A 23,502-nucleotide genomic window follows, 5' to 3' on the forward strand; every position below is an offset into this window, starting at 1 on the left:
CAGAATGATAAATCTAAGTACCATAAGAGTTCTGGAAGGGCCTGAGGATTAATGACTAAGACTAAGAACTAAGAGTTCTTTTTTGTTGAACTGTTGCAGTCAGACTTCACTTAACATACAATTTCTTCTTCTTTTGACTGACATCTTTAGGGGCTGTCACAGTACATCATCTGCCTCTGTCTCTCTCTTTATTTTGTGTGAAAGAAATAATAATATGGGCTACTCTTGTTTATGTTTGTGCTTTTGCTGGTCATTTTCTTTTGCGCCAAAAAAAAAAAAAGAAGAAAAAAAAGAGGAAAACAACAGACTTCAGAAAAGAAAAAAATTTGAAATACCTGGAACAGAGTATTAGCTCTTTGGGGTTTTTTTTTCTTTGCCTTTCTTCCTTGTCATAGTGAACTCTGTCACATTCTTTCCTGTTCAAGCCAACTTTTCATCTAATCATCATTTAACCTAGCACAACTGAGCCTGCACTGTTAGCTTCATGGAGAACATGTTATGTGTGTCACAACTGAACCATCCTTCCCCAATTCCCACCTCTGCATGTTGAAGAAGCTAAGCAAACAAATACCAATGTGGGAATATAAATCCTGGAATAGACCGCATTCTCCACCACCATGGTGTTCATCTCTAGAGTAGAATTCCAAATATGTAGAGAATTAATCCTGAACAGGTCCTAAAGTTGTAGCTCACGCTACACTTTACTATGATACTTTTTAATGTCTTAGTGACTGATGGTTTTCTGCTTTAGTCATCTTTCAATATGCAATGTGTCATTTCAATTTTTTAGTTCCTAATCACCTAAATCAGGAGAAACACCATAAAGAAAAGTATAGCAACACATATTCCAAGCTGTGTTTAAATTTTAACATTAACAGATTAATGCAGTCCTCTTATTTTATGCTGATTCATTGACATTGCATTGCCTCATAAAGCTCTTGTATCTAGTTAAATGCCAAACCAAATTAGGCGTGCAGACAACTTTTCCTGATTCCTGAAATAGCTTAAATTCCCTTTTCAATGTCATCTCTTTTATTTATTTATTCGTTCTAAATGGGAAGCAAAATCCACAACAGGCCCTCTCTGGGTTTGTATCCAGGAGCCTCTTGCTACGAGACAACACTGGTAACTTCTCCTAAAGCCAATAATCTTGTAACAGATCATGTCAAATGTATAAGTGTATAACCATTTTTGTGAATTTCTGTGTCCTGTAAAACAAAACAAGCTTTAAGATGAGATGCTTACCTTCGAGGAGGATGCTGCAGTCGCTCCTTCCGCCTGCCTTCCCTCAAGTTGACAGGTTTTCCAGGTTCCCTTGGTGGCAGGGGTTTGACTGCTCCACCAGCTCCTGCACCTCCTGCACCACCAGCATCTCGTGGATTGTTAGGAGGCTTGCCTCCATCTGGCAAAGGTTTGGATGGTCTGGACTGCAGTCCGGAAGGCGTAGAAGGGCTGGAAGCTTTTTTCATGGGAGGCCTGTCCCTGCGAGGAGGGGGCATGGCATCCTGCTTCAGTGGCATGCTAGGGAAGGAAAAGGGATCTTATAGGTATACAGACAGTAATGGCAGGCATGTGATAGTAGCTAGCATGCCACCATCCAATCCAATCGAATCCAACTTTCTGTATAAAGCACTTTAAAACAGGCAGCACAGGACCAAAGCTCTGTAGAGTAAATAAGTTAAGAACAGTAGATAAAATGAAACAAACAAACAAAAAAAAAAACTAAATAAAACACATCATACATAAATATTAAAACAGACCTATATTAAAAATAATATAAAACAACTAAATATAATACAATCAACTAAAAAACAACTAAAAGAAAAATAAACTAAGAAAAACAACATCTCGCAAGGTGTCAAAGGCCAGGGTGAAGAGATGGGTTTTCAGAAGTGATTTAAAAACAGGCAGAGAAGAGGCCTGTATAGAGGCAGTTTGGGAACTGCTACAGCAAAAGCAGTCTCTGAGTTTACGCTCAGTCCTGGGTACATTCAGGAACAGCTGATCAGCTAACCTGAGAGAGCGGGTGGTGTATAAGTCTGTAGCAGCTCAGAGAGATAAGATGGGGCTAGGCCATGGAGGGCTTTAAAATAACTTTAAAATGAATCCTAAAAGGAATGGGCAGCCAGTGAAGTGAAGCTAAAATAGGGGAAATGTGCTCAGACTTTAAAGTGCCAGTTAAAAGACGAGCTGCAGCATTTTGCACCCTCCGTAGATGAGTAATGGATGAAGCACTGACCCCTATATAAAGTCTGTTACAGTAATCCAGTCGAGTAGTAACAAAGGTGTGGATAACTGTCTCAAAGTGCTGCCGTGAAAGATTTGGCTTTATTTTAGCCAACTGCTGCAGGCTGCTGGTGACATTCTACAGAGCCACCATAGAGAGCATCCTAACGTACAGCATAACAACATGGTATGCAGGGTGCTCAGCTGCAGACAGGAAAGTACTGCAGAGGGTCATCAACACAGCCCAGAAGATCACTGGCTGCTCTATGCCCAGCTTGGAGGTCATTGCAAACTCCCGGTACCTCAGCAGAGCTGGCAATATCATCAAGGACCATTCTCACCCCAGCAATCAACTGTTTGAACTATTACCGTCAGGCCGACGATACAGGTCACATAAAACCAGGACAAACAGATTCAGGGATAGCTTCTTTCCCAGAGCTATCACCGTTGTAAATAAGCACAAAAACAATTGAACCTGCTTAGCCATACCATACTGTCACTGTCATTATATTATGCTGCTATCCTGTAAATATCATACTTACTTTTGTTGAGTACTTACGTTTGTTTTATTGTACCTTTTATATTTTACATTTATATTTATTATTGCATTTTGCACCAAGGGAGTGGCACTCCAATTTCGTTGTACCCTGTACAATGACAATAAAGGCTATTCTATTCTATTCTGCCTGAGCTGAAAGAAGCTTGATTTTATGACTGCCTTAATCTAACTGTTAAGCTTAATTTCAGAGTCCACTTTGACCCCAAGCTTTGTGACAGTTGGCTCATTATACTGGGCCAAGGAATCTAAATACACATTGGATGTCTCAGTGGGGCTACCAAAAAGCATCATCTTAGTGTTTCTGTCATTGAATTTTAAAGTTACCACCCAAGCTTTAATGTCATCAAGACACTGAAGTCATGGCTGTACAGAATGTGTGCCTTTTTTCTTTACATAGATCTGACAGTCATCACCATAGAAGTGAAATGCAATGCTGTGTTTGCTCAGTATAAAACCAAGAGGGAGCACATACAAAGAAAAGAGGAGGGGGCCTAGAACTGAGCCCTGTGGGACACCACAGAAGAGAGAAGCAGAGGAGGACACGTGGTTACAGAGACTGACACAAAAAGTTTGCTCCAACAGTAGGACCTGAACCACTCCAGTGCTGTGCCTCTAATGCCCACTGCATTGCACAGCATAGCAATGCAACCTTGCAGCTACCGATCAACAAGAAGCCCTTCAAGCGCAAACCTCCGCCAAAGCAGCTCACTCTCTGCTCAGGATTTACATTGAAACGTTTTTAATATTTACCCTTTGGCTACAACAGGCTGAAGGTCTGCTTTGTTCTTAGCGTTCCTCAGTGCTGCTGGACTTGGTGAGGGAGATGTGGAGAAAGACTGAGACCTAAAAATTGTAAAATAAATTAGATCAACTCAGATCAGATCACTCAAATGCACAAAACAATGTGATTCATAGTCAGTTGCTTGTTTTCAATTTTAGAAATTCTCGAGTGGCTTGACATATCTTAGCAGAATGTGTCAAAAAATGGTGTTGGGAGATCTTGTGAAAATGGACAGCAGAAACACACTAAATACACAAACACAGATTTATGTACCTAGAGCGGCTGCCGCTGAAGGAGCTGCGTTGGGACGAGTGGCTGGAGTAGGAGCTGAATGAGGAGGAACGGCTGCGGGAACGGGACGATCCAGAGCCTGTGTATGATGAAGAGCGGGACGAGGACCTGAAACGCACATGGAATAAACCCAATTAAAATTCTGAATGGGCTACTGAAGAATTATCAAGCAATTCCTTTCTACCCTCTACACTAAAAAAAAAAAAAAAAAAGGTAACCAGAACAGGACGAAGGTTGTTTTTGGCTCTCAGTGCACGCCATTCGTGTAACTTCCCCCCTGAGGGTACTGAGGGGTGAAAGTATGAGAGGCAAATGACCATTCCTGCAGTTAAATTAGTAAGAAACTAGATTAAAGTATCCTGGACAAGTTATAGGTTTTTACGACCTTTATGATTGTAAGCACTACCAGGTTTCTGATACATTAGCAGGCATTGCCCCCCCTTACCATTTGATAATGATATTAATTAATAACAGAGTGGGTGTATTACATTCTCAAGATTTTATGCTGTTTTTCGTAAGATAAAAATATATTCATAGAATACCTATGTGTGCGACAACAACTATTCTGTGACTCAAACTAAACGATGTAGCTCACAGTCCATCACAATTCACAGGTTATTGCCTGTAAACCAACAAATGTGACCCTGGCCTCGAGTCTAAAGGCCCCAGTATACCCACTGTGTTGGCGATTTTGCGCGCCGCATAGCCACTTTATGCTCACTGTTTAGGCCCTCTAAATGGGTGTTTTATAAACTAAAGCAATTTATTCATACAATGCCAAATAACTAAACAGTTGCCTTAAGGCACCATATTCTGGACAAAGGCTCACTAGGGTAATTTGACTATATACTGGCCTCATTATTGTAGGAATAAAGACTGCTGAGAATAGGATATGTGGTAAACCCCTGCCATGGCATAAGCGTACTGGTTCTTTGGCCAAAAGTAATGTAACAATTAGTATGACAAATTACTTTCTCATTGGAATAATTAAGGAACGTTACTTTTAAGTAACGTTACTTTTTACATTACTTTTAAGAAATGTGTTCTGTATAATACATTGTAATACATTACCCAGGGTTTTAGATTAACTTTTTGCCACAGTTGCACTGGTGCGCCTAACTTTTTTTCTTAGGTGCACCAGCACAAAAGTTAGGCGCACCCAAATTTTTCAACCACATCACTTAAAACCGCAGTTTTACATCTCCACTTTTTTGGGGGGAAAATTGCTGTCTATACAGACAATATTGATTTGTAAATGATTAACTAACAATCTTGTCAACTAGGGCGGGGCCATATCATACCGTTCACGGTAATACCGGTGAAGATGAAATATCGCGATAGAATATGGGTAAAACGCGCATGCGCAGTGCCTTTGTTTTCATACGCACATGGCGGAAAAAGCATGGTGGCGACGGAGAATGAGGAGAGCGAAAGCGGATCGTTGAATGAAACGGATGAACCAGATTTGGTTTGTAACAATGCTGCAACTTCAGTGGTGTGGAACTGGTTTAGCTTTTGTCCATCAGATACACAACAAAGCACTATTTTTGGTAAAGCATGCTAGCGGGCCGTCGTTATTACCGTGTTTTTTGGAAAACACCTGTTTGCTGCTGCCTGCCGCTGAAAGGCAGTGGGGAGAGGGGACACTTGGGCAGTGCATTTATCGTAGCATGTAACGTATTTTCTGGATACACTGTGCTTTTTCAGCGTTCAGATTGATGGCTCCGTGTCAGAGCACTGGCTATGAATTTCAGATGGATCAGGCCTTAACTTAACAAAAAAGTTATCAATCGTTCTTTTCATCTTTTCTTATTACCCACAGCTACATCCACTTCTGTCGGGCCTAGGCTACTCACTAGGGCTGGGCATCATCACTGATTTCTATAATCCATTCGATTCTGATTCACAAGGTCCCAATTCGATTCAGTTTTGCCTCAGACAGTCAGAAATATTATAATTCTGATCATTTATCAGTACTGACACTTGTGAGACTTCATCAGAGGTGTGAGCATCACAGCAGAAGCCTTTGTGTCAAAGGAACTGAGGATGAAACACAGAACATGAAGGAGATTTTCCTGGCCTGGCTTTTTATAGCAGATAACCTTAAAAATATTCTGCAATTTTGCATAATTTTAAAAAAGTTTAAATTTCTTCAGTATATTCTTGTCCGAGGTCATTTAAGTGAAAAAAAAAGAGATTTGAGATGGGAAACTGTTCTTGAAGTACACAGAGAGAGAGAGAGCTGTGCATGAAGTGTGATTTTATCGTGGTGGAAGCAAAACAGCAAAAGTAAGAGAAGATTAATGACAATATTTATCAAATGTGAAGAGTAGTTTGGATCTTCTTTTGCTGCTGGTTCAGTGAATTTTGGTTGGAGAGAGACAAAACTGCAGCTGCAGAATCTAGCGCAAAAAAAGACGTAAACACAAAGCGCGGACCCGACGACACATCCGAATCAGTGAGCTGTCGGCTTTCAGCCCCGACGGCGTGTCCGTGTTGGGTGAGAAAGCCGAGAAAGAGAAAGCTGATTCTGATGCGTCGGGTCCCCGCTCTGTGTTTACTTCTTTGTGTGGAATCCATTTATCTGCTCTTATTTGCTGTTTGGTGGTTGTTGAAATAGTTTTGTGAGCTTTAACCTGAGATTCTGGCGTTTCTGGCAAAATACATTTATATTTAAAAGTTGATCTAGGATTTAATGACTCAATATCGCTTTATTCAAGCTACTCACCTCTCTCTATCCACCTGCACTTTCAACTGGACCACGGCCAATCATAGAGGTCCCGCCCCTGACTATCTCTGATTGGTTTAGACCACGATAGGGGCATAATGTGTGTCTGTTGTTGACCACACAGAGACTTTCAGAGTTGCAGAGACTTTTCTTTTTTTCTTCTTCTCACTCAAACAGTTGGTCGCACTGGTGCGACCTAGGATTTTTTTTTAGCTGCACCATTGAAAAATTCGCATTTGCGACCAAATTGGTCGCACTCTAGAGCCCTGTTACCCCAAGACTGATCACAGTGATGGTGGTCACTCAAAGCGGAGCCAGTGAGAACCCAATGAGAAATGATAAGGAAACAAACTGATAAGTGATATCGATAATGGAATGACATTAGTCCTATTAATTCTTAGTTATTTATGCACACGTTAGCATAGAGCTGTATAGAGAGAATATAGAGCACGTAAAATATTTGAATATCATCAAAAAAAGAAGCAACGGAAAACCACACAACAAAAACAATTATGTCAGCAGTTATTTGGAACATCTCTGCTTCTTCTCTTCATCCTCCATCTGTCTTTACGTTCCTGAATGAGTAAGACAGAGTTCATCCCAAAAGACTGATCTATTACCTGGATAGGTAGCATTATCCAGCATACTATCAATAATTTGTTTTTCACAAGTAACTGTGATAAAAGCTCTGTGGAGTTTGTTAATATTCTAGTTTGTCTTATTTTAATGCATTATATTTATATGATCAGAAGCGTGAGTGAGCAGGGTGCAGTTAATTTCCCATCTCAATATGCTCTTCAATGCTGACATTGAGCATATTATATAAAACAAACTTTGAAGTCAAACGTCATTAATTAATCAGTTTAGTGTGGATGCAATTATAAACTATATTGCTGAGCGCAAGCGATACTAGTTCTTTTTCTAGCTTTGCTCGGTGTTTCACTCGCTCGGCGTAACTAACTACAGAAGCTCTAATGACACCACGTCTGTCCATGACAGACCTGTCGAGCCGTGCTCAGGGCTCCACCCCGCAATCTAACACGGCCGACCAGCCCCTCTTAACTCATTCTCACTTTCTTCCCGTGAGAAACTACTTTGAGCTCCCTCAGCGCATCCAGGCTAACTTGATTAGCTGCTTAACAGTTCTCAGGCGTCCCGTGTAGGAGTACGTCGCCGAATGCAGTTTTTCCGGCTCCAGTTTGGATTGTGCTGATTAAGAAGTCTTCTTCTTCGAAAGAAGTGTACTTATAGTTACACTGTGGAACAGCAATCGCGTCAGGTGAGCTTTTCCAGCGGTTCCGGGTTTTAGTTAGCGAGATAGCCGATGTTGTTTAACTTGGGCTAAAGCGTTACGGCGAGCTGTTCTTTCAGTGTCTGGCTAGCATTAACTTGTTAGCAGGCCACAAACCATCTCACTAACATTAGCTTGTCAGTTGACCTAGGGTTCGGTTAGCATTAAGTTGCTAACGATATTGGCTAGCGGAGTGCAGTTAACGTGTCACGACAAGCTGACTCCCACGGCGAATAGCTCTGATTTAACCCCCGCTGCTAGTCCTAGGTACGTACGGGCTAACGTGTCGCGACGAGCCTGGTGTAGCCTAGTGCCACCCCTTTCCGCTAACCATGTCTACGGCTCCTACCCCCACCAAAGGGCCGGAACCAAAGGCCAAAGAGGCTGTATCCTGCCCGTGCCCCGCACCATGCAGTGCCACCATCTCGGGCAGGGACCCTCATCCAATGTGCATCGTCTGTATGGGTGCCAAGCATGCTCAGGCTCCAACTGGCGGACCCTCAGGGATGCTCACACTGTGCGTTGATGCCAGGGAATTTCCTGGAAAGGAGGCTGAGAGTAGCAGTAACGAACAGTCAGGACCCCTGCCTGTTGGCCACTAATGCTAAGAGTGATATCCGTCATCCGCGAGCCTCCACAACCTGAGCGGACATGATGGAAGAAGAGTCCCCTCTCATGCCCCCATCATTCGAGGACCGCCTCGATCAAAACGTGGGTGAGCCGGGTGGCGAGGACGCGGAGGGCAATGCCAACTCCGACCTCCTCGACCTAGAGGACATGGATGAGGAGGATGCCTCTACCTTCCCTCCTCAGCAGTCCAGGCCACCGAGTTGGGCTGAAGTTGCACCCCCAGTGGACAGCAATTTGTACGAGGTCTGCAAACGGGCTGCTGCCAAGCTAGGCATCCCATGGCCAGGATGCCGAAAGGGCAGAACGCGACCTGTATGATGGCAAGAGGCAATCTCAGCTTCTTCTAGCATTTCTTTGCCCAGCAAGATGGGTCACCTCACAGCATCTATTTAGTCAGTCAGTATGCTCACTTAATGCAGTCACACTGCTATCAGCATATCAGGCAGAAATTCTGGAAGACATGGGCCGTCAGCTTGACTCGGGTTCCCCAAACCCAGCCCTCTGGGATGAAATCTGCGTGGTTAATGATCTCATTCTTCACTCCTCCAGGGGAGCAGTCCAAGGGTGTAGCCATGTTATGGGCCTTGCAGTCTCGGGTGAGAGTCTTTTGGCTAAACCTGTCAGGCTTAGGTGACCCAGCCCTGGAGAAAATGAGAGAGACAAGTGCTCGTAGAAAGCAGGAGGGAGAAGCAGTCAATCTCTGCTTACCCAGAAAACCTAACCCTCAGCCACAGCAGGTGCCAAGAGCTGGCTTTGCGGCAGCAGCAGCAACTGTGAGATGGAAACAGAGTGGGGCCAGAATGCAGGTAGGAGCAGGAGGCCCGCAGTCTGCCCACCAGGCCAAAGTAGAGAACCAAAGACCTTGGGGCAAGCACTCCTTTGCAGCAGCTGCTGCAAAGAACAAGCCGTCACACCCCGGAGAGGGGAAAAAGAAGCGGTCAGCCTAGCACACCTGCAACATTCTGTGTCACCCCTCTCTTCTCCCGCAAAAAGAAGGAAGGTGTTAGAAGGGGTAACCAAATCAATCCAAGGTTCAGGGTCTCCGGAAGTTTCCAGTTCACCAGGAGCACCCTCTAGGTCTCCTCCTCCAGTTCAGGGAGGACAAATTTGTGGACAAATGGCGCAGTGTCACCAAGCACTCCTAAGCACTCTGTCAGTGCCACCAAGCACTGGGGTAACAAAAGAAATAAAACGTACATTCCTGCAGCCAGGCAGTCTGCCAAGGGCAGAATGTCCCCCCAGGTTCAAAATAAAATCAAAAGAAAAATCACTGCCATTTGTCTTTGTCCCCAGCGGGGGGAGCTCACACTCTTCCCGAGGGGGACAGCGCCAACGAAGTGGTGGTGCACATGCGCAGTTCATCCCTGGGTCTTGTCAACCATTTCCCACGGTTACAGACTACAGTTTGCGGTAAAACCACCGAGAATCGGCAGAGTGTTAACTTCGGTGGCCAGTAGCGATTCAGCGAATGTGGTGGAGGACGAAATATCCTCCCTGTTACACAAACAGGCGATCAGAGCAGTTCCGAGCGACGAAGCAGGTCTTCTACTCCCGTTATTTCCTCATCCCGAAAAAGGATGGAACATCGCTCCATCCTATTCTTGATCTGCGTGTGTTAAACAAGCATTTGAGAAAGTACACGTTCAGAATGCTCACACAGAAGATGCTTTGTCTCTGAACTTACACAGGCGATTGGTTTGTTACAATCGACCTATAAGACGCATATTTTCACATCGCCATTTATCCTCCACACAGGAAATATCTCAGGTTCACTTATCGGAGCGTAGCGTACGAGTTTCAAACTATCCCATTCGGGCTATCCTTAGCCCCAATGGTGTTCAGCAAATGTGTGGAGGAAGTGCTGTCTCCGTTAAGGAACAGCGGCATCAGAATATTCTCTTATATAGGCAATCAAAGACTCCTAGGTGGTAGTGAATCACTTCACGGAGCTTGGTTTCACAATCAACCTGGAAAAGAGCCACTTCAAACCTGCACAGTATACAGAGTATCTGGGGCTCAGAATAGACTCCATCTCTTATCGTATCGCGCTTTCAGAGCGGAGGATCGCATCCTTCACTCACTGTCTTTCACGGTTTCAGCTGGGGAAAGTCATGCGGTTCCGACTCTGTCTCCGCCTCCTCGGCCTCAGTGATATCGATGGTACATTTGGGGCTGCTTCTGATGAGAGATTTTCAGCGGTGGGTCGCTTCTCTGCAGCTGTGCCCTCCCTGACATCTCAGTCGTGGGGTAAAAATAATGCAGTCGTGTATCGCGGCTCTCCGGCCTTGGAGGAGCCCGACAGCTCTCGCTGTGGGGGTACCTCTCAGGGCAGTATCATCCAGGGTGACACTGACCACAGATGCATCCCTGTCAGGTTGGGGTGCAACTATGATGGGCAGAGCAGTGAATGGCGTTTGGTCACAGAGACTGGCTCTGAATCACATAAATGTGCTGGAGCTCCGCGCGGTGCTCCTAGCCTTACGGCATTTTCTGCCATATCTCCGGGGACAACATGTTTTTGTGAAAACAGACAATTCCACTGTAGTTGCTTATATCAACCGCCAGGGCGGTACCTGTTCCCGGCAGCTACACAGGTTAGCCAGGGAAATAATTGTGTGGAGCAGCACACGGCTCCTCTCCAACTCACAGCAACTCACATGTCAGGAATTCTGAACAGGGGGGCGGACCTCCTGTCCAGAGGGAATCCACTGTTCAGAGAATGGAAGCTTCACCCACAGGTGGTGGAGCAGATTTGGCAGAGATACGGCTGGGTTGCCGTAGATCTCTTCGCCTCGCAAGAAAACACACATTGCCCGCTGTTTTTCTCCCTGTCAGATGCAGATGCGTTACTGGGAATGGATGCGCTGGCCCATCCATGGCCAAACACACTGCTGTATGCTTCTCCTCCCTTCAGCCTGATCTCCCCAACACTGATCAGAGTGAGTGATCAGGGGCTGTCACTGATTTTAATAGCTCCACGGTGGCCATCCAAACACTGGATAGCAGAAATCATCCAGCTTCTGGTGGACGAGCCACGGCCACTTCCCATCCGCAGGGACATTCTGTCTCAGGCGCATGGGGAGATATACGATCCCCATCCAGACCAGGTTGCTCTCTGGGCCTGGCCCATGAAAGGTGGAATTTGAAGGCTGCAGGCATGCCTCCGAAGGTTATTGAAACCAAGCAGGTTTTTGAAGAGTGGTGCCATGAAAAGCAGATAATCCCTTTCCAGTGTTCAGTGGTGGAGCTGTTGTGTTTTCTTCACGACTTGCTGGACAAAAGGAGAGCTTTTTCCACCATAAAGGTCTATTTGGCAGCTATTTCAGCCTGTCACGTGGGGTTTGGTGATAAACCTGCCAGTCAGCACCCTCTTATATGTCGCTTCACTTGGGGGGCACGTCAAACGCTTCCAGTCTCTAGACCACTGGTCCCTTTATGGGATCTGTCAGTCGTTTTAGACGCCCTCTTCCACCACCCCTTTGAGCCTATCGGGGGAGTGGGGTTGAAGTTTCTCTCTCTTAAAACCGCTCTGCTGTTGGCTCTAACCACAGCCAAGCGAGTTAGTGAATTACAGGCTCTGTCTATTCACTCCTCTTGTCTACAGCTGGCCCCGTGACTCACTAAAGCGTGTCTAAGGCCTAACCCAGCCTTTGTCCCTAAGGTGTTGGAAACTGGATAAAACCCCTCATTATTAGGCTCCATGTTAAGCCTAATATGGAGAAGTCCCTACCTGGAGGAGTTGGACACAGAGATCGAAGAGCCTGATGGTCGATGACGCCGGCGGCCCCGTGGGGGCGAGCCCGGTGCCGGACGTCTCCTGGGGGATTTGGACCGTCGCCATGGGTCCTTCCACTCATCTGGTCGTCTCATGATTGGAACAACCTCCTTCTTTGATGGGGGCTCAATCGGCCTGCTGACAAAATTGAAAAGTTGAAATCCAATTGAATTTTTTATATATATAACTTATATAATTATAATCTTAATGAAAAAGAAATGTTTTAAGTCAAATCTTGAAAGTAGGGACTGTGTCTGTCTCCCAAATCCAAAATCAAGGTCGTTCTACAGAAGAGCTGCCCTGAAAGCTAAGGGCTCTGCCTTCCAGTCAACCTTTAAAAGCCCTAGGAACTACAAGTAAGCCTGCAGTCTGACAGTGAAGTGCTCTGGTTGGGGTGAGGTATTTAAGATACGATGGGGCCTGATTATTCAAAACCTTGTATGTGAGGAGAAGAATTTTTAAAAAAGATTCTGGAATTAACAGAGAGCCAATGAATAGAAGCGAGTATGCGAGAAATAGGATCTCTCTTTCTAGTCCCTGCAGCATTTTGGATCAACTGAAGGCTTTCAAAGAGCTGAATTTTAATGAATTACAATAGAGATTGAAAATGTGACGTCATTGAGGGGTAAAACCGCAAAGGATTGTGGGTATCCGTGGCAAGAAGTACTAGCGCAAGCAGGCTTTCAATTGAAATCAGTTACACAGCGATAAAAAGAAACAAAAAATGGCAAGAAGCTGTTGTATTATTAACTGCAATAGCCGGTCGCATGACAGCCACGGGAAGCCGACGGGTAAAGAGATCGGTTGTTATCGGATTACGTCGTTGAAGAGAAATTGTTCAAGCCATGTTTCCGAAGTAAAAAAGAGCCGACCGATGGCCTGGATTACAGCCATTCAAAGACCAAATATAATGTCCCAGAACACTCCAGCTCACATGTTAGTCTGCTCCAAGCATTTCCACAAAGGTAAGTGTTTTGTAGTAGTTAATACGTCATTTTTCATAACATAATTGGTGATATAGGTTACAAGCAAGTCTGGCGCTGAACAGAAATTGTCGCGCTATGCTCCTTTGTTTATTGTGCATAAATAGTGAATTGTACTGACAGAATATTGCGTTTCGCTTCTGTTATTACCACGGTACATTGACAAAAACGTATACTTTTATTCACAGGATAAAACAGTTTTTTGTATCACTAATTGCCCAGTACGATTACAACATACAATATTATTGTCACTGCTACATTTCTGTAATGCGTACCAGAAATTATTTCCACCACTAATTAATTACCGTTGAGCTCAAAGGTTATATTAATAAACGGTTAACGAATGTGTATTTATGAAGACGATTTGTGAGACTGGTAAACTTACGATACGTACGATGGTCTTGTGTTCTACACGGTGCATTTCAAGGTCCTGTACCCATCCGTCGGTAAACTGTACCTGGGCTTGTTGCAGTGACCTGAAGTTACTAAAAACTTCATGAGTGTATGCACTCACTCCAAGAACCGTATAATTATAAATCTGAGCGTGGTGAAAGTTGGGCAGCACGCTAACGTCTTTTGTCCACTCTGTGTGCTCCTAAGGGTCTGACCCTTTCACTCCTTTGATTTTTTTCCTCGTACCTTTTCTTTGCCTTTTCGTCGAGTGTGTCTTTGTACAGTCCGGCATTGTTCTCCTTCGTTTTGTACATTCCTTTTTTGGGGGGCAAAGAAAAAGCAAGAAGGTATTGAAACCGGCGAATGAACGTTTTGTGGTGCTGCAAATGCTTGCATTTGATGCGGTACTTTGATTGTTTTGCCACGGGTTTCCGGCATGCAATGCGCGAAAGTCACGTGGTCTGTCAATCTCTATAGTTGAGCATGGGAGTAATATATGCATGAAGGCATTCAGGGGGTCACGTGACCAAGACAACAGCTTAATAGAGAAGCTCTGGAAACCATGGTCTACATTTTTAAAAACAACCCTTACAAACTGTCAATCTCTCTGTATAAGGACACAGTATCTCAAAAAGATACAGCAGCTAGGCATCCCACAAAGGGAAATGCCAGTGTTCAAAACAAGTTCTGTGTTCGGTGTGTGCGAGTGCTTGAATGTATAATGTATGTGTAAATTTGTGTTTTTTGTTTGTTTTTTTCGGGGGTTTTTTGTGCACAATCCAAAACACACCAGGATAATCTCCAAAAGTTGATTCTGTTCATCTGGACGTAGCGTTTTGTGGGAGAAACGTTTCGTCACTCATCCAAGTGACTTCTTCAGTCTCAGCTGACTGCAGGTTTCCCCAATCTTATAAACAGTACATTTGCATAATGACTGAAACCAGCCCACTGAAGGAACAATGGGCTGTGAGGTCAGTTCCTTAATCATAATTATGCAAATATAGGAAGGGACTTTAACTTTACCCAGTAATGGACAGATCCACCCAGACTGACAAAACATGCAAAAAGAAAGAAAGAAAGTGCCATTCATGCGCTATTTTTTTTTAAATATCCACAGAGTTACAATCCCAAGTCAAAAAATGCTTCTATATTAGATGTAGTATTGTGATTAGTGATCATGCTTGCAGTCTCTATGCAAGTTCAGTGAGATGGAGACTGCAAACATTTTTGTTAACGGATCTAATTTTTGGTGAATTTGTAGAAAAGTGCATAGAAAGAAAGAAATAAATCTGAAACCACAGCCAGTATTATGTGGAAAGCTTTTAAAGCCCATTCTTATCCTTAGTAAGCTGTCAATGTTGCCTGCTCTGGTTCCTGGAAGACAATAAACATTGGTTGCTGTTTCTTTCTATCTACTTTATTTTTATTTTTTGAGAGAAATCATTCATAAAAGCCAGACTAAACAAATCCTTTTTTTGGTTCTTATCTGCTAACCTGTTGTGCGTCAGACATGTAATAATGACTGAATAAAGCATAAAATATACCCTGTTACTGTTTTGACAAGTCATTAATGTGTACGCAATTTAGTTAAAAAGTGTATACATAACATCTTATTTTATAGTGTAACCTTCATGTGTTTTATCTAAAGCACACTCTATGGATTTACACGCTAATTATATTGACAGTATTCTTTCACTGTCTTTTTCAAGATTCACTAGCTTAGCTTGTAGCCAACTCGCAAGCAGCATGGCCTCTTCACCTGTCCTTCCTGCGCAGTGTGCCAAATATCCTGAGCAGCCAGAAAAACTGGAGAGCTAGGTGACGGTAGGGAAGAAGTACCGTCCTAAACAGAAGCCTCCAGTACACCACCAACCTCTTCATGTGTCTAACTGAGGGAAATTGAAAACGGCTGGCTAAGGGGCAAATGTAAAATCCGTAAAATTATAATTCACGTTGACAATAATGACACCCGGTAATTTGAATCAGACACCAAAATTGATATTGAATGGCTGAGTAACTACATCAGTTAAAGTCTAACAAGCTTGGAAAGAAAAAGCGTCTGGACTTCTTTAAGTTTCTTGAAGACGCCTCACCTCTCATCCAAGAAGCTTCTTCAGTTCTAAGAGCAACTGGTGGAGAGTCCCAGATTTTTAAGCCCTATTGAGAGTGTCCTGGACCCCCTATTGATCCTCTGCCTAATTCCACGAGCCAAGGTGCCAAAACGGGTGGCTTTCTGTTGATGATGACATTTTATTACAGCAATTCGAGGATGCTGAAGGTATTACAGGTACTGCAATGCTGTGGTTTGTATCATATCTATCTAATAGACTCCAATTTGTTCATGTAAATGGAGAGTCCTCTTCACAAACTAAGGTTAATTATTGAGTTCCACAGGGTTCTGTGCTAGGAACAATTCTATTTACATTATACATGCTTCCCATAAGCCCCTTTTCGGTTTTCACCCTGCCAGGGTTCCAAGCAACCCTGGCAGGTACTAAAATTTGACATCGTCAGACTGCATACCGCCAATTGGCTGGTCTGTGGCTTCACTTGTTGAGTCACGAGAGCCAAGAAATTTTCATGACAGTCCTGAAAATCAAAACTGCCCTTTTTGAAACCTTGCAACAAGGGAAATGGCTACAAAAAACAACCACATTCTCCACGATAATGATGAAAAAGAAAAATTTTGATCCAACACCTTCAAGGCCGTTTGGACCTCCATGTCATCCAGAGAAGAAAAGCTGAAGGGTTAAACCGCAGATTCAGTTTAAATGGCTGCAGAGAGAGCATGCTGTTCATTAAGCTGTTATATATCTAAAAGAAAAATTCAAATAGATACCCTGAAGAAACAAAATGTTCATTAAAGCAGTTAATACAGCTAACATTAAAATGTTCGTGGCAGTTTAACATTTCTGATAACTGTTCAATACTGACATGTGAAGTTATTTCAGTGGAAGCACAAAGACACCACAGATGATACTTATTTGCAACAGTATCAGTATCTAGTCAAGTTAATTTTTAATATCAATTAGTGTCTGAGAATTTAGTTTTTCACGGCCCTAGTTTAGCAGAGAGTTATCTGTTTCACATTCACTTTTTAATTATCATTTTAAATTGTTTTACTCTGACTTTGAAATATTTATTATTACCAGATTTATTAATTGATTTGTTGACTAAGCAGTGGGAATGATGACTGGTACACTTAGACTTACTGCAACTTAAATTTATTAACTAATTTTTTTCTTCTCTTCAGTTTTACTACTGTAATTTGAATACTGTGATAAAGCAACAGTTAGGATATGAGCATGCTTTCCTACATTGGTCACTGAGGTCACAAAACAAGCTCTGCTAGAGTGAGATAAAAAGCTGCTAAATGCGTTCAGACATTCAGGTGCAATGAGCTAACTTCTTTCTCATAAATGACCAAAAGAAAGTGGAAAAATGTCAACGGTACATCATAAAGTATTTTTAAAAATGTACAAAAGGTCACGTTTGACGAATGAAGGATGAACAATGTCCCAGAATAACAATTTTGTCCTTGTATTTTTAGAACTAGTACTTAATACCTAAGAACATTGTCAAAGCTGATTGATTAAGTTGAAAGAGCAGAACTAAAAATCAAAATCGGCTCATTAACCCTCTGGGATCCAGGGTATCATTGGCCGTCTTTGACTACTTTTGATTTTACCTCTATATTTCACCTTTAAAAACTGTTTATCTTGCCTTGTTTGGTATCATTATTTTCAGCACAACCTCAAATATCTGAAATTTGAGTTAGTTTTTCATTTTGGCATACTATATTAGCACAAATGATCTAAATTCAGACAAACAAATTCAAAATCTGAGTAGAAAAAAGTTATATTTTTTACTGTAAAACCCACAAACATGTTTAACGAATCATTTTCATAACTTGAAATGCAAATAGAAATTGTACATTTCTAAAAATTATGCACAAGTATTGCAAACAACAAGGTTATCTGGTACTATTTACCTAAAAATGCAGCCAAGGCCTCAGGCGTTTTTTATATAACCATTTAAATCTATTTACAGAACAATCAGGTGTGCTGCATCAAATAAGAAAGCACACAAATTATTTGTGCCAGTCCAAAAAAAATAGTTTGTGTCCAGTATAAAACAGAGGAGAACACCACAGGCCTAAACTCTGCAGGTCTGACAGCAGGAGGTGTATCAGTCCAGTTTTCCATGTGGGAACAGCGTTTACACTGGAATCTGCCTTTGATGGCTTTTTTGGAGCAAATGTGACATTCAGCAGTATAACTGACACACAATACAAAACAATAACTACACAACACACTAATTCTAGCCTCCAAACACGCTAAACGTCACTAATGTTTCACATATGAACACTCGCTCTCTCTCTCTTTCTTTCGCTCGCCTGCTTTCCGTCGCGGGTGTCACTACTAAAACTGCCCCTTCTCCCTAAACAACCAAGTGCCACATGTTGCCATATCATTTTTTTTGATTGGCTTACATGGTAAACTTTAACACCAATAGGGAAGGGGTGTTTTTCTGTTTCTTTTTTCACTCGCAAGTGGAGAGTGTTTGCTAGCGCTGTCCGCAGAAAACGCCGTTTTTACCGTTCTTCCCGTTCTTCCCGCTGTAAACACCACTGTTTTGTTCAGAAAAAAACATCGCGTGTATTTTTTTATCATAACTCTGGTTTTATGTGGCCCATCGACACAATTCAAAAACTGGTATATAGTTTGAAGTCTGTACTTTCGACCCAAGTTGAAATGGAGACTCAGAGTCACTGCATCTTGTAGCTGTGTCGCTTTATATTGGTCATGTAATTTTGACGCGCCGGTGTGTCTGTCGACCCCAGAGGGTTAAGAGCAAAGAGCACAACTCAAAATCATTTCCCAATACAGACCTGGGAATTTTTTCCCTTCTTTAGGTTAAAACGGGTATGATGCAAACAACACTTCAATCATCACTCGATGCAGCTCAAAAATTTCTCCATTATGACATAAAGATTATCATTTTTCCACCAAACAAAACACAGAGGAACCCAGTGTTTTCACACAACAATATTGATGTATGATATTAGGATTTATTATTCCCTAGCTTACATCTCCCTATTTCCCAGATTGTTTTGGACAAAGGTATTAAAAAGGTAAAATGACTAACTGTTATCGTTTGTGTAGCCCATTTTACTTTTATATCAGAATCAGAAAAATATTCACCGATAAACCAAACTTTCTTTAAAATGAAAATCTTTACTCTAAAAAATTAATATCAATCCATAAGTAAATAAGTCAAGTATCAACTGTCAAAATATGTCATTTAATTTTGTTTTATATTGTGTGTCTCTTAAATAGAGTTAAACACCTCTAATATATTTATATTTACTCATATCAGTTTTCATGCGTCGATAAATAAGATCTTCCATGATGCATCCCTGAAAGGTTGACTAGAACAAGACAGCTACAATATTTAAATACATAAGGGATTTTCCCTATGTTAGTTTAGTTTTGGTTAAACACTGCGAAGGTTCCAGTGATCTTCTTCAAGTGTGTATCATGTAAATATTTGTTGGAGGAAATGAATACTAGTGGATATTCCCACTAAAGGGGAAACAGTATGGTGGTATATAGAACTCCTTAAAAATGCTCACAGGAAGCCTTTTGTGATTTATTATTATACTATATGTGTACCCTGCAAACAGTTTGAAGCAGTTACCTAAAATTACATTGGATAAAAATAAAAAATAATGACTGCAGGTTCTTTGCACTTGCAAGTAAATAAAAGGTACACATCACCTGGGGAACGAGAAATTCCACTGTGATGTGATGCAAGAGCAATGAAGTCATGTTACGAGATTACAACTCACAAATCTAAAAATAGAACTACAACAAAACACAAGTTATTTTTATCTCAAAATTCTTATTGACTTAATGTTTCCCCTGAGAAAGGATAGAAAAAAGGAAGTTGGGCAATTAAAGCCAGGAAGCCCATGGTGTACACCAAAGGTTATGGGATATTTCCAGAACTTTATAGGTGTAATTAATCAGATCTAAAAAGTATTCTGGAAAGCACAAGCCAGATTAGATTTCCACATTTATTAATAAATTTGGTTCTACGTCTAATTACTTACACACTACTTATTGCTTATTACTACTCCCAAATTTCCCCTCGTGGGACAATTAAAGGATTATTCTATTCTTATTACTTGTACATCTGTGATTTCTTTAAATTTGTACTTGTAATTTGTACTACTCTTTTGTAATTTTCATGTTTGCATGTTAAAAAGGCAGAAGGCAATAATCTCACTGAAAGTCATGGTATTAAGAATAGGGGTTGTAGAACACGTTTGTGTCAATTGTTTTTACGAGAATGGTTTGCCTTTATCTGGTTTATCCAGATGAGTAACCTCAGACTTAAGAATTAAGATGGTTAACAAAAAGAGAAGACAACTAGACATTGCCTGTATATTAAAACAGTTGTTGTTACAGAATAGATAGTACAAATATCCTTGGCAAAAGAGCTAAAGGGTTAGTTCTGTGGCTTTATTTATGGTATGGTCTGTCTGTTAACTTATTATCTGTCTTTATATGCGAGGGCTATTTTTGCGTTAAATCTATGGTCTGGCAACCCTAAGTTGAATTAGTGAAGGAGATACAAGAAAAAGAAAGAAGGAAATAAAAGTCCCATGATTTACTCATTTTCTCAACCATGATAAAGTGAAAGCAGCTCTTTAAACATGTTTAGAAAAGACTAATTCCACTGTAGCCAGGACACAATAATGCATTCATACTTTAAATCACTCATTATTAAATACAATAGCCATAAATGGGTGTTGGCTCCCATTTGTTGAGATTCCAGGACATAGAAAGGTCATCATTATTGGTTTTGAGCTTGATGAGGAGACTTCCATAATTTCAAAACTAGAGACTATGAGTGGAGAAAAACAATACACACACACACACACACACACACACACACACACACACACACACACACACGTACGTATTCTTTTTGAAAATAATCCATGTCTCTCTCTCTCTCTCACACACACACACACACAATATATATATTTATTTACATTAAAATTTAAAACTAAAAAACCTTAAATATTAAAACTAAATAGTAATTTCATAATAATAAAGTAGTCTTTGTAACTTTTCTTCCTTCTGTCACCTCTGCCTTAGCTGATGTAACAAAAACAAACAAATAAAACAAAAACAAAACAAAACAAAAAAACCCAAGATGAAATGGGAGTTGGTAGTAAAAATATCGATACAATAATTTCAAATTTTCCATTGGTAACATCTCTCCATTGTGACTTACAAATAAAAATAATCCTACCAATCATTCTTTAATGAGTCATTATGATGATCATTGTGAGGAGTCACCTTACTAAATGTTTTGGATGTTTTAATGTCCTGTGTGCACATTGTTGATATTATTACGTTGTCATGTTTACTTTAACAACGCACAACATTGTATACTTTTAGACAATCTTTCCAGGGAGACACCAACAGTGCTATGAAATAATGTACTCATTAAAAGTGCCCCAAATGAGGAGCAGAATAGAAAAAAAAGACAACATAAATTACTACTACTACTACTAATAATAATAATATTGGGGTATTAAAGAGATGTAGAAAAAGGATCAAGTTGCAGTTGAAATATATGAATTATTAAAATAAACTTTCTATGGAACATTATTTTTTGTATTAATATACATTTCAATTACAATGTGCAGCACAGGGTTTGACTGACAGATGGTTTTCTGGGGAACTTAATGGTCATAGTAATCACTAACACAATGCTTACTAAATATATTAGTATAACTATCATCCAATACAAGGTTTATGGCACAGCTGCACTAAATTAACAGTATTAACAATTACCAAAATAATTTTTTATGTTTATGTAATGGTCAATTCACCAGTATGTGCAAGCCCTTTAATCAAAAGTTTTATTTTAATGCTAAAACAAAGTAAATTTTAATTGAACCATTTAACAATTTAAAAATATATAAATAAACAAAATAGTCAAGCACATTGTAATGTAATGCTGTAATAATGAAATTATTGCATTTTGATTAAGATTGCAAATTACGCGCACACACACACTGACACACTCACTCTACTCCCACCTCTGTGTAACTATGTTGGTCCATAATCATTTTCACATTGCTAAACAAGAGAATAAATATAAGGTTTCGCTGTGACCATGACCAAACACTCCAGTTTAAATGTGGGGGACAGAGCCTTGTCACATGTGAGAAGTTTGGTCCAAGTTGGACAATGTACATGTGAATAAGAGCAATATAAAATTTCATGGTGAATAATCGAAGTTCACCATGGCGTTACATGCACTCAAAAGCTCTGCAATTTAATATGGCCTAGGTCTTTACTTTAGACTGACCAAATGTGAAGTTGATGAAATAAAATCCCTAAGAAAAGTTCACAAAGGTGTAACGAAATTGCCAAAATGGCACAGTAAAATTAAAATGGCCCACTTCCTGTTGGGTTTGGGTCACAGGTCCCATGGGCTTTTTTGTGCATCTTGGGATGTTACATTTGTGTACCAAATTTCAATCATGTAGCTCAATCTATGTGCTGGCAATACTTTCATAGGTGGCGCCATAGAGCCATTTTGCAACATCCATGTCAGAAAACAATAAAATACATACACTTTAACCAGTTTGCCTGAAAAATGTTACTCACTTTGGAGGAAGGCTGATTGGAGAGCGTGGTTTCAGTTTGTCCTCATCTTTCTTCTCCCTGGTGTCTCGAGGAGGACGCATCCTTGGCCTTTCCTTCTCATCTCGCTTCATCCGATCCCGTTCCCATTCTTCTTTCCGCCGCATCCTCTCTTTCTCGCGCTCCCTTTCTCTCTCCCGTTCCCTTTCTCGCTGGCGCCTCTCCCTCTCGCGATGGTCTCGCTCCCTCTCTCGATCACGGTGCCGCTCCCGAGGGTCGCGATCGCGTTCACGCTCCTGCTGAGATGGGAGTTTTAAAAAACGAAAAGTGGTCCTTAACAATGCGTATGTTCTGATAGAACACACATACATTCAAATATAATTATTCTACATTATTTTTGTTGTACTTCATCTTTCTTATCTTGTCTCTGAAGAATATACAATTAATGTTTTACAGTAATTGCATACCATTTCAAATTATTGTGTAAAGTAACAGTATGATAACAGATCACACTTGACAGTTTGAATGATTCCTTTTTACTATAGGGAGGCCACTGACCTCACTGTGGCCCTTCAAACAAAAAAAGTTTGAGATTACTTTAGTCGAAGCGAAGCTGTGACCAAAGAGACGTTTGCATGATCAGATACAAAATTCAGGCCATTGCCAATGGTAACATTTTGCGCAGCCCTCCATGGAAAGAAATGTCTAATAAGGCAGCAAAAAACAAAAGGGGCTATGAAAGAGATATACTTTGACACACTCTTAGCTGGCCTCATAGGCCACATAACAAACTAGAAAGGACCACCAATGGCACAGCAGCCACACCTGAGGTAAACTGTTATGTTACAGTGCAATCCAGAAGACCAAACTGCAAGTGTCTGGCTCTGCTTGTATCGTGGGGTGGATACTCACACTGTAGTGATAAGGAAGAGGAGCTTCAGTGTACTGCACTCTAAAATTTTCATATTGACCACCTCGCCACAGCGCTTCCATTTCATAGTCATAGTATGGGTCAGCATATGGATCTCTGCAGGAGGAAGAAAGAAAGTTAAAAAACTACAGAATTGAATATGCCAAACTTTTATGAATGATTTTGCTTCCATGAGCAATAATTTCATCTGCTACTACTTCTTTCCACTGGTCCCTTTTGGGGTAGCAGATCAGCTACCTCGA

At 41.3% G+C, this 23,502-nt stretch overlaps 1 protein-coding gene across 1 annotated transcript in view; it reads right to left on the minus strand.

The window, feature by feature from the left end:
- zc3h18 (zinc finger CCCH-type containing 18) overlaps positions 1-23,502 on the minus strand; it is a 54,832-nt gene that overhangs the window by 15,014 nt on the left and 16,316 nt on the right. Inside the window, exons 8-13 of the mRNA XM_063479015.1 lie at positions 23,242-23,356; positions 22,354-22,625; positions 12,237-12,419; positions 3,840-3,965; positions 3,536-3,628; positions 1,246-1,521 (exon numbers count right to left, since the gene is read on the minus strand). Of these exons, the coding sequence (XP_063335085.1) occupies positions 1,246-1,521; positions 3,536-3,628; positions 3,840-3,965; positions 12,237-12,419; positions 22,354-22,625; positions 23,242-23,356 (1,065 nt within the window). The remainder of the gene's footprint in view (positions 1-1,245; positions 1,522-3,535; positions 3,629-3,839; positions 3,966-12,236; positions 12,420-22,353; positions 22,626-23,241; positions 23,357-23,502) is intronic.

Source organism: Pelmatolapia mariae, linkage group LG7 (genome assembly GCF_036321145.2).
Source record: "Pelmatolapia mariae isolate MD_Pm_ZW linkage group LG7, Pm_UMD_F_2, whole genome shotgun sequence".
Taxonomy (NCBI): domain Eukaryota; kingdom Metazoa; phylum Chordata; class Actinopteri; order Cichliformes; family Cichlidae; genus Pelmatolapia; species Pelmatolapia mariae.